Below are 12,902 nucleotides of genomic sequence, written 5' to 3' on the forward strand. Positions count from 1 at the left end.
GAATTCAGATTGTTTTTATGACTCCTTGTTTTTCATTTTCTCTACCTCCTCCCTCTACTCATTGACATTTTTTTTTTTTGCCATTAAAAAAAATTGCAGTCAGTGTGTTTGTATGGTTATTTTTCCAAACAATTGCCTAGATGAAGGCATATGAATGGCTAAATTCTACTCGAGAGCTAAGTGCATGGGCTTTGTGACTGCAATTTGCTAGTCAGGGGACCCTTCTTTCCCTCAGTATTTCTAAATCCATGACGTGGCCGAGATTGTAAAAGGAATAACAAATGAGGGAATTCCCTGGCGGTCCAGTGCTTAGGACTCAGCGTTCTCACTGCCGGGACCTGGGTTCGATCCCTGAGTAAGTGGTCTGTGAGTAGTGCTAGTCTTCATGTATATGCATCATTGGTTTATTACTTTTACTCAAAAATAATTAGTCTTATTATTAAGGTAAACCTTAAATTAGCTGTCAATTTACTGTTTAAATATAAATGAAAATTGTTTTTGCTAATTAATTCAAATTTTAAAAGGCCAGTCATGAACTTCAGATTCAATATAGGAAGTACTTCAAAGTTACCACATTGCAGAGAAATATTCTTCTTCAGTTACTGATGTTGAAAAAAAAAAAATTAAGTATTCACCGTTCTATTCTAGCATGACAGTAGGAAAAATTCTAACTCAAACCTTTTCACCAAACTCTTTATATAGATAGTTTCACCATATTTGATTGGTTTCATCAGGAAAATAAGAAGGGGAAGGGAGAGAAAAGATACTTTTTTCATTCATGAAACCAAATTTTAAATAGATAGTTATGTCTATTAGAATAAAGAAATTTAGTAAAAGGCATGAAATCCAGTATTTTAAAACTCCTGTCACAATTTGGTTAGAATATTAATCCAACACTTGCTTGTGGTCTTTAAAAATGAGAAGATTTGTAAAAATTTGAAAGGTGTCACAATAATAGATATTCACAAACTCTACAAGGCACTTAGATATAACAAGGGGAAATCTTGCTTCTCAGGGTTAATGTAAAATAAAACATTCACTTTGGTTAATTTACAAGTGAATGCCAGCTTTATATCTCAAAATACCAGTTCTACTTAAAAGGTCATCCTAACTTAAAAAAATTGTATTGAAATAAAGAACACAACGTATTAACTTGGCTGAATTAAAAGAAAAAAAATCCTTTTTTTCCCAATAGAAAAGGCTATTTCTACTTTATACTGATTTCCACTGTACCTATAATAATGACCAACTTCACGGATGTAATTCTTTTTAAGTTTAAAAATAATTAATTTTAATAAAATGATATGATTAGAAAATGGATGAATTAAAATCTGGGTTACTCCAAGTTACATCAAAGAGGTCCAAACTGCAACTCGTAGTCAGCTGACCTGATCACTTACAGACTTTCCATCTGAGCATTCCTTCATATTTAATATTGATTCTCAGTACTGCCTAGTCAGTTTAAGGAGTATTTTTAACTGGAATATTTCTTCCAGGGTATTTCTTAAGCACTTATATAATCATCTAAAAGATGGCTTAAGCAAAGCATAGGCCAGGTTTCAGGATTAGAACTCACAACTGTCTAATTTTCTAATCTAATTTTCTGATTTTCTGCTCTGCAACTTTATGAGTCTCATCATTCTCTGCTTAGGCTCCATCACTAAAAACACTATACGCCATCCTTTAAAACAAAAAAATTCCTACCAGCATCTTTATAGAATTGTGATAGGTTTTAGTTAGTAACTTGATAAAGGGATTCTTGAAGAACAAAATGTTTTGATTTCTTAGCAATTGTCTCTAACTCTAAAAAGAAAGGAGAAAAGTAAAGTATTCTTTTAGAGAAGAGAAGCACTTACTGGTACTTTGAAGGGTGAGGTATTTGCAGTATCCATAGAGTTAGGTTTCTCTGATGTACTGGTCCCTGAGATACTCCGTCTGCGGGGGGACCTTTCTGCTGGCACCTCTGGAAAAGAAAAAAAGAACATCATAAAAAACCCAAATTTAGGATCTTTCGCTAACCTGTAAAATTACTGATTTTTTTCTCACAAAAATTAGTCTGCTTTAAAGATACATTACATTCTATCTCTACCTAATTTGTTTCTTTATCTCTAAAGAGATATTATCAAGACACTAGGGAGACTTGGTCACTGTTAAGAATCTGCTTTAGTGTGACAGCTTATATCTTTATGCACATATAAAAAGTAATTTCCTCTGAGCTATGTTTAATATCTCTAAGTTCACTGAATATTTGCATCTCAGTGTATGAATCTACTTCTCTATGTCAGCAATATAGGAGTTAATATAATCCAGTGAAATTTTTTCATATTCTTGTGAACAAATTTTGCCTAGTGAACATGATTTGATGGTGTCTGCACAAAGGTCAAAGTTCAGTTCTGTGCAGATAAGATGATTCACTAGCCTGCAGCCAAAGGTCTATGAGAAGACTAAAAGCTACTGCTAGGATAAAATAACATATATGCCTATGCTGATATAAAAATAGATCAGCTTCTCCTTGTTCTGGCAATATGACCTCACGAAGATCTTACTCTGGAATCCTAAATCTGTTCAAACTGACCTAACAAGCTTCAGATTTTGCAGATGATGTGGTATTCTCCAATTTAATTACTATACACTATATTAAGGTTACATTAAAAATTTTTATAGAGTGATATACATATATATGCATATATATATGCACATAAACACGCACACACAGATGATAGATATATACATATTATACCTTTATCACAACTGCTTCCCATCTCCACTTCAACTGACAGACATATAGGAATCCAGCTTCTCAGATAACATTAGATAATCTCAACATGGACAAGGGAAAGAAAAAACACATCTTAAAAAGAGTATTCTGTGTTATCTTCCAGATCTTAAAAAATAAGGAGTAAATCGTGACTCCGGAGACTGACATTTTGATTCCTGCTGTTCTCCCTTTAAAAGATAGATGCAGTTTAAACTTCCATTTCTGGCCTCCTGGCCCCTGGGATCCGTGCTACTTCCACTTAACAGAAAGCGTTTTTTCTCGCTCCCTCCCTGTGTCTTGCTCTTCCCCCTCCCTCTCTACAGCTTGCAGAGAGAGCAAGCGAGAAAGCAACACACAGGACTGCAGCTATTCAATCAATTGTTCCGACTACACATCCTCATTAGTTACTTTCAGGCTATTAGCAGACGCCCAACCACTGCCTCCCCTCAGTTACAGCAAATTTCACTGTATTACACTAATCTGCCGAAGAAAAAACATTTCCTGAAATTTATATTCATCTAGTGCCAAAAGGACACCATTTTACACAGACCCAGTAATACACACAAATCAATCCCTCCTATGAAAATCCAGTTGGGAGTGCTTACCCTATTACTATCTTTGCGTGCTGGACACTGATTTTCTTTCCGTGACTAAACATTTCTTCACTGTGACATCCTGACCAGTAAGACATAAGCCAAATCGCAACATGCCTAATGACCGAGAGGTTGACAACACAGCGTCTTAAATGCCTGCAGTACCAGAAAGTTCCATGCTATTACTGTGTTTTAAAATTATGACCAATAACTGCCTCTCAACTTCTCTCTAACCATCTGTGGTTAAATGAGCCTTAATGTACAAAGCCATTTTCAGAATTAGGCACACACGAATTCTACTGCACATTTCTAAAAAATGGTACTATAATTAAAATTCATAGGAATGGCACAAAGCACTGAATTTAAACAAATCAGTTTGTCAGAGCACACTGAACAACAAGACCTTCAGACTCCAGGAAGATGACTTTAAAGGGTGATTATCTAAGTCAGGCAATTCTATATGGGGGGCAGGCAGGTGGGGATAGGGGCTGGTGAAGGTATAAGGAGATCTCATCTTTCATCTGATAATTACCGATCATTAGAAGATACATGAGATTGAATATTACAATATAATATATTTTAATCTCTGAATAATTGATGGAGAAACCATATTGGGAGAAAAATAAGTTCCATTAGCAAGGATAAAATGATCTAGTAAACAGTTTTCCTTAATTTGCAATGTTCTGGCTAAGGAAGAAAAAGAAACTTATCTCCTTACTGTCTTCCAAACATCTAATTTTAGTTTTCAGGCATATGAACTCATTACGTAAATATATTTCAGTGCTTTTAGCTATTTGAAATTATTTTGGCTATAATGAGCAACCACATTTCAAACCCTAACAATATGTTCTTTGTTGTACTTATCTTTAGATTCTCTTTCTGTATCATGAAAAAAAAATCACAACTCTGATGTAGCTTAAAGAATGTCACTGGGGGCTTCCCTGGTGGCGCAGTGGTTGAGAGTCCGCCTGCCGATGCAGGGGACACGGGTTCGTGCCCCGGTCCGGGAAGATCCCACATGCCGCGGAGCGGCTGGGCCCATGAGCCATGGCCGCTGAGCCTGCGCGTCCGGAGCCTGTGCTCCGCAACGGGAGAGGCCACAACAGTGAGAGGCCCGTGTACCGCAAAAAAAAAAAAAAAAAAAAAAAAGAATGTCACTGGGTTCAAAAAGAAGAAATTAAATTATTTTTGAAGTTTGAACAATTGCCATTAAAGAGGGAAAAGCAAGGAAACAAAATAAGCTAAATCAACTAATGATAAGAGGAGGAAGTCTACACTTCTTGACTTTCCCAGCCCTCACATCAGTGCAACTTATCTGCTGATGTCTTTGAATATTAGGGTTGCTTAGTTTTCAGAAGATTCATAACTATTTGAAAGCTGAGAGAAGAACATATACCCAAAGAACTAATGACCACTTAGAAACAGGGGAGCAGCATCAGGAAGAGCAGAATTAACAACTTGCTGGATTAGTCACAGGCTGGCCTGCCTGTTAAACTCATCCAGCTACCTTTGACTTTAAAGCTCCAAGCAAAAAGTAAAGCTGCTACTATGCTCTTAAAGCTACATTTCTGCTGATTTGGATGGAAAATCTATACCAGTCCCAGTAGACCAAAATTAGACAGCTCTCTACCCTACCTGCCCCATGCTACATACTACTGCATTATTTTCACTTGCTGTAAAAATTAATATTCCTTTCATAGTCACAATATTAAATTACAGTCATTTTAAAATATGCTCTCTCTCTAAGACAAGAGGCATATGATATTGTTTCGGTAGATAAAGGTCTAAAACTAATTTGTTCACTTTCTCACCCTCTAAAAATAATATTTTTCATTTTCAGATTGAAAGGCAAAAAAACTTATAAAAAGCCCAGTTAAGTTTTAAATTTATCTCTTCATTTCCTTTGCCATTGGGTATGAACTGAGCTGAGGTGACAACTTATAATAATGAGAGATAACCTCCAATACAGCTCCACATAGGATGATGTATTGAACAAAGAGAACATCTGGGTGCTTTTCTTAGCAGCTCTACCAACTATCTGTGTGATTACGTGTAAGCCATTTCAACCTTTCCTGCTCTGGTCTGCATTAATAAACTGGGTTTTTCAGACCAACCAGAGATGAAGACAAGATAAATGAGTTTATATGCTTTGACCCAAAATTAGCTTTTTGGAAGAATGGGGCTCTCTAAATCCAAAATACATTATTACAATGTCATTTCCTCAAAATACACATTTTCTTCTATGTCAATGTGCTTTCTTTTAAAAGTGTGGCAAAGTAATTGACAACTAGATAATTATAAGGGCAAAGGCACTTTTGGTGGAAGATGTGCCTATTTGACAGACAGAACTCAATTCTGCCTTTCAGACCTAATAGTGTGTTCATGGCCTTTAGTTTACTTATAATGAAGTCAATGTAACAAATGGTGTTTCAGGGAGGGAAAAAGAATAGGACAGAGAAAGGGAGATGAGTAGGAACAATAATTTCACTACAGTAACTATAGTGAATAGGTAGATAGATGCATTGAGAAGGTGAGTGAGAGCCAATACTTAAGGAAGTGAAGAGGTCAGGCTTGTAGATTTATCAGGGAGGGAGACTGCAGACAGAGGGAGACCAATACAGAGCTTCTAGGGTAAAGTGCAGCTGGGAGGCCAGTGGGGCTGCTGTCAGTAAGTGGGGACAAATAATAGCTGAAGGCCTAAGAGGAATTAGGGCAGGCGTGCTCAGATCATGTAGGCTTTGTAGGCCTACACATAAGGACTTGGCTTTTTACTCTGAAGGAAAAACCACCTGGTGAAACGCACTTCATCCAAAGGTACAAGTCACAAAGAAATACTATGGAGAGACACTTATTGGCACTTTCTTAATTTTTTTTTTCCTTAGGATTTCGAATAATGAATGTGATTGAAATGATTCTCGAATATTATCATGTTTGGAAAGAGAGTAAGGAAAATGCTTATATTAACTGAGGGTTAGGTTCTAAAAGCCTCTACAAATAAATGAGAAAAGTATCTATTATATAATATCATTATGATAAAATATCTATAAATATCAACTATATTTACTTTTTGTTCAGTCACATTTAACCAAATTTCATATACTGTCATGTCATACATGCATATACTTAACATAAACAACATAGCTAAAACTGTCATGAATTCTGATAATGTCTATTACTTAGAGTAAGTTACAATGTTTTTTTTTTTTTTTTAAGTAGAGGAGATGATTCAAAAATACGTTTTTTTAGGAGAAAAAGATGTACTTCAAAATTATTTAAGTACCTCTTTTGTGAATAATTTGTCTAAGGCAGAAATATTTTTCTATTTTTATGATAATTTGAATTAATGTTAAATGTTTGTTGTGTGCTAACCACTGGGTCTAGTATCTCTCTTACTTAGTTCTTGTGGGAGCCCCTGAGGTAGTAGCAATTTATTACTCTCTTAGATGAAGGTGGAGGCAAAATCTAAAGAAGAGAATAACCTTACCAATGCTAAAGTAATTTCAGAAAATTCAAAACAAACGATAAACAGACTGAAGAAAGATATTTATAAAGTTTCGATTTGGTGGACAATGATGTAAGGAACCAAAATATCCTTCTTACAGCAAAATTCTCTAGTTATGACAGACCAGAAAAACATTACATGTTCACAGATGCAGTCAGTTGGCATATACAGTATGTCTAAATACTTCACATTAATAGCAATCCAAGCCAATTCCTAGTAGTTTTGTGTACAGAATTATAAAACATGAATGAATGTGAATGCTCTGTCAATTATAATTATTCACAGGCCCCATTAATATTTTTGACATTATATTTAGGAAACAAGTGCTCTATTGTTATCAAAAGGAAATTCTTTAGTTCACTTCAAAAGCCTTTTCAAAAATCAAAAACATTTCAATAAAGCATGATAGAAAATTAAATACACACCAAAATGTTTGTTCACCCATTCAAGTCACTGGAATTTCAATGTGTATAGTGTTGCTGTGAATGAATCCACTTCACTATCATCTATTTTCCCTTATATTGCATAAATGATGACAAAATAGGATGTGATAAGTCCATGGCTCAAGTTATTAATGAATGAGTTAATAAGCAAATAACTTATTTCTCCATGCTGTGAATTCTAAATTAGGAGAATGCTTCTTCCACAGGAGGCACAGAAGACACTTAAGGAACAGAATAGGAAGGAAGGAATAGTATTAGGAAATGGGTTTGTACCTCTTTAGCAAGAGGGCCTTTAATAACAAATGGCAAACATGAAAGAAAAAAAAGCCTTCATGACGTTTCATACTTTTTGTTGGAGGATTCCTTAAAGGTAATGAGAGCTTAAAGATGAAGGTAGAGAAGAATTTTATAAAGGAAAAGTGACAAGAGCAAAGAGGAGAAAATTACATCCTGCATTTATATAGTTGCTAACAACATAGCACCTGGGTGTTTTATAGACTTCACCACCTGATTTTCAGTGGGACATTTTCTGCTGTATCTCACTTTTACTGCTGTAAAGCTGAGGCACTGACAGTCACTACCATTCAGCTCCTCTGAAGTACAAATCCCCAGAGCCGCTTTAATTCATCCAATTTGTATCACTTAGACTGCAGTACTTCACTCAAACAAGCAGTCCTTTCAAGTTTGCATGTCCTAGACACATTTCAATACGTATAAATTGGTGCTAAGTACAGAAATGTGGTGAATTCTCAGAAAGTAAAGGCATCTAGTCTCCCCCACCTTTTCTTTACTTCAACAAATTTATTCCCTATTATTATTTTTAAAAAATTCTTCTTGTTAATATAGTAGGAGAACAGATTTCTCTCTGGTCAAGCAAGTATTCCATTTCTTCAACTTAGGGTTTCACATGATTATACTGGATGAGATGATAGAGAACACTTTTCACTGTCAACTGGAGAGACAGAGTTTAGAGATATTTATATGGTTATCTTAATTTTCAAATACAAAGCGTATCTATGGTTCTTAGTGATAACAACCAGGGATCTTAGTAGTAATAATAAAAGTATAACAAGGATAACTACACCACCAAACTAACATTTTTATTCCTTATTACATGCTAAGTGTCTTATATTAATTTCTCTTCAATCCTCACAATTCTCTGGAATTGGAATTATCACCCCCATTTTACAGATGAGGAAGCAAGATGTTCTATTACTCTGCCCATGTTTGCAGGGTTGGTAAAGGGCAGAATCAGAATTAGAACCCATGCAATCTGAATCTAGAGGCTATACTTTTAATCACCATGCATGCTATCCTGTTCTCCTTGTATTTTGTATAATGGATTGTAATGAAGAAAAATAAGGTAAACAATCATGGAGACTTCAATTTTCTTACTTCTTCCTAAAAATAATTCAAAGAACTTTAACAAGTGCACATGATTCTTCATATTTTAAAGAGAATTAAATCATACTCTTTGGGGATAATTTACTGCAAACAAAACCCCATCAAAGAAAACTCTCAATCCTGGAATGCTAATGCTAATAAGAACATTCTAATCAAGAAACAAAGAGGGGTAAGGCAATGTGGTAAAGAAGGAAAGTTACTTGCTTAACGTAATGGTGAAAAAATTTGAACAAAATAGGAATTAAGCTATAAAGAATATCTACCACTGATTCCTTGAATTAAAAAGTGACAAAAAGCCCTCCAAAAAATAACCCACCCTTAGGGGGATGGATGAATAAGCAGAGCACAAAGGTTTTTAGGGCAGTGAAAATATTATGTATGATACTGTAAGGGTGGGTACATGTCATTACACGTTTGTCCAAACCCACAAAATATACAACATTAAGAATGAGTCCTACTGTACTATGTACTTGGGGTAATTATGATGTGTTAGTGTAGGTTCATTGACTGTAACAAATGTATTACTCTGGTGGGGGTACTGATAATGGGGGGAGACTATGCATTTGTGGGGACAAGGGTACACAGGAAAATCTCTGTAACTTTCTCTTAATTTTGCTGTGAACCTAAAACTGCTCTAAAAGAACAGTCTTAAAAGAAAAAGAAAACCTGCCCTTCTATCCTCATAAAGCAATCTTCAGTACACCTAAGTGGAAAGATAACTACTTAGGCCAATTCTATGAGACAAAAATAGATAAAAAACATTGGTCAACATAAAGTTACTGTTTTGAACATTTCAATCTAGTTATTTATAAGATTTTCTTAATCTCATAGCTTCATTTTGGTGAATAATATTTTGTCTTCAACTCTGGAAGACAATAGGTCTTCTAATTTACAGAGATGCTCTAAAACCTTTATCTAAACTTTTTCTATAACTGACTTTATTAGTATGTTTCAAATATAATTCTGGGTAAATCTGATTTATTCATACCATAATTTCACTGTTCATCTCTAAAATCTTTTTCCAAAAGATCTGATCCTTGATTATGCCAGGGTCTTTTAAGACTAATTTGGGTTTTATTCCAAAACAGACATTAATAGAAAGCATTGAAAGTATTGAAAACATAGAAATATTTAAGCCTCTAATAAAGATGAGAACCTAATCATTTACTGAGGACCAAATATGCATGCGGCGCTGCACAAAAAACAAAAAATCTTTACAGTGGACCTCACTTACTAGTGAAAGTAGCAGAAACGGGAGGAGCCTATAATGTTGATTGGTACCCCTTTAAACACCGTCAAGTCTCTCTTTGAACGTTAACTTCATTTTGTTCTCTTTATTTCCTCTACCATATATCACTCTAGTCCAGGATTTTTTATTTTCTCATGTAGATTATGGCAGGACCCTCCTAACTAATCTCACTGACTCCTGTCTCTCTCTGCTTAAAGCTATCCTGCTCACCATTACCAGATTAATCTTCCTCAAACAGTACTTTCTTAATGTAATTACCTTCCCAGAAATCTTAAAGATAGACAATCAGGCATTGAAAAAATATCACCTAGCCCCCACCTTACAGTCACTCTTTTCTGCCAACACTTTCCAACAAATTTCCTTAGTCAGATGATCTCTGATCTTAAATGGGCCATATTAATTCCTCTGTGTCTGTCTTTGCTAATGGTTTTCACCTATCTGCCAAATCTTAGGTAACCTTCAATACCAATTTCAATTCATCTGCTTCCATAAAACCAGGCCTAATTATTCACATTTCTTTGATTTCCAAGTAATATATTTGTATAAGTTCACATTACTTGATTATATGTTCTCTAGTTTTGGATGCCAAACTACGTGAATTCAGGTCTTGCACTGCAAGATTTGAACAGTGGTGATCCTGTCTAAATTTTCAAATAAAATAAATTTTAATAAATAGAATTCTCTGAATTTTAAGTATTTCTCCCACAATGTTTCCATAAACCTTTTGCATCCATTCTTGCTTGTCGTGCAGGGACTACTGAAACAGAATAAAAGATAATTGGTAACAAATAAATTTTAACTAAACAACTAAAAAATAGCTCAGCATAGTCTGGTCACCTTTTTTCTCCTTTAATAAACACATGTGATCGTATAGAATTGCCATTTTTTTGTATGTTAAAATGGAAAAATATCAGCAATTTCATATGGTTCAACTTAATTCATAATAAAATTATTAATAAATTTTCTAGTTATTTCTAATTCACATATGGCATTGAAGTGTATCACTAATCAAGTTTAAGAATCACTCTCATTTTATGTCTATTAACTTGAATCTTCCACTATAATTGAGATTTTGATAACGAAGTTTCATGGGAGATTAAGTTTCTCCTTCTATGCATCATTCTATTTAAAGATTCACAAATTTTCAGGTTTTATTAAGAAGCACACTTAAACATAACTTAATCAGGTTTCTGTCTTTATATTTTCTTATTAATTTCCATTTTCTTGAGATATCTGTTCACCTTGATTTCCTTTAGTTTTTTACTTGCATATCCCTGTAAGGAAAAATTTTGAAAGAGTTTCCTTTTTTTTTCTTTTTTAAGGATATCCCCTCAACAAAGGATGTAATACTTAAAAACTCTAAGGTAACAATGACCACCTGTGGGGCTCAATATGAATTGCCATGCTTAGGTTTTAGCATGGTTCTTAGCATTTTTTTTTTCAATTTAGATACCATTTATTCACTTGCAATGAAAAACTGAACTAGCACTGAATGTAAACATTAATGCAAGTGTGATCCAGCATTTATTCTTTTTCAGAAGTCAAGCTATATGAGAAACCAAACCACAATCGGTGGTACATTTTAAATTATTGATTCAATTTCTTTAATGGTTATAGGTAGCAGCCCTACTTACATTTTTTTATTCCTACTATAGCCAATTTAAATAAATTATATCTTTCTTTAAAATGTCCATTTTCTTCAATTTTCTATTTCTTCAATAGTCTATTTTTTAAGTCTCTGATTTTCTGTAATTGAGTCCTTTTTCCCATTTCTAACATTGTTTATTTGTGGTTTCTCTAATGTCTTGGTCAAATCTTGACAGTTTTATCTATTTTTTTTTTTTTGCGGTACGTGGGCCTTTCACTGTTGTGGCCTCTCCCGTTGCGGAGCACAGGCTCCAGACGCGCAGGCTCAGCGGCCATGGCTCACGGGGCCTAGCCGCTCCATGGCATGTGGGATCTTCCCAGACCAGGGCACGAACCCATGTCCCCTGAATCCGCAGGCAGACTCTCAACCACTGCTCCACCAGGGAAGCCCAGTTTTATCTATTTTCATTGGACTTCTTTAAGAAACAACTCTTAGCTTTATTGATACTATTATGTTTAATTTCTGTCTTCCATTCATTATCATCTGCTGTTATCTTCATTATTTCTTTCCCTAAACTTTCCTTGGGTCTATTCTTTCTTTTTCTGCTATTGTTGAGCTGAATGCTTAACTGGCTCATTTAATTTTATCCTTTTCAATATAAAAGATTAGGGCTGTAAGTTTCACTTAGTAACTATTTTAGCAATATTTTACAAGTTTTCATATGTACTATTTTCAGGATGTTTAGTTCTAAATATGTTATAATTTCCATCGTTATTTTTTTCTTTGACTAAAGAGTTATAATAAGTAACTTTAAAAGTTTCCAAAAAGAAAAATTTTAAGAGTAAATTTTTTGGTACTAATTTCTGACTTAGTTCATTAGATCAAGAGAATATGTTTGGGGGACTTCCCTGGTGGTCCAGTGATTAAGAATCCACCTTCCAATGCAAGGGACACGGGTTTGATCCTTGGTCGGGGAACTAAGATCCCACATGCCGTGGGGCAACTAAGCCTGCCCACCTCAACTACTGAGCCTGTGCACCACAATTAGAGAGCCCACGTGCTCCGGAGCCCCTGTGCCACACCTAGAGAGAAGCCTGTGCACCGAAAAGAAGAGCCTGTGTGCCTCAACAAAAGACCACGCATGCCACAACTAAGACCTGACACAGCCAAATAAAAGAAGGAAGGAAGGAAGGAAGAAAGAAAAAAAGAAAGAAAGATTAAAAAAAAAGAGAATATGTTTGTATGATGTAAAGGATTTGATTTGTTGAGATTTGTTTATGCCCCAATCCACTGTCAGTTTTCATAAACATTCCATATGTACTTGAGAAGACTACATAAGTTGGATTCAGGATTCTATACACGTTC

At 34.9% G+C, this 12,902-nt stretch overlaps 1 protein-coding gene across 9 annotated transcripts in view; it reads right to left on the reverse strand.

The window, feature by feature from the left end:
• Window positions 1-12,902, reverse strand: part of RASAL2 (RAS protein activator like 2) — a gene marked incomplete at its 5' end in the record, with an annotated part of 387,226 nt that overhangs the window by 101,378 nt on the left and 272,946 nt on the right. For all 9 annotated transcript variants that reach the window (XM_082612733.1, XM_082612736.1, XM_082612732.1 and 6 more), the window contains one exon: window positions 1,857-1,963. In XM_082612733.1, coding sequence (XP_082468859.1) covers window positions 1,857-1,963 — 107 coding nt within the window. The remainder of the gene's footprint in view (window positions 1-1,856; window positions 1,964-12,902) is intronic.

Source organism: Mesoplodon mirus, assembly GCF_964341445.2.
Source record: "Mesoplodon mirus genome assembly, chromosome: 3".
NCBI lineage: Eukaryota > Metazoa > Chordata > Mammalia > Artiodactyla > Ziphiidae > Mesoplodon > Mesoplodon mirus.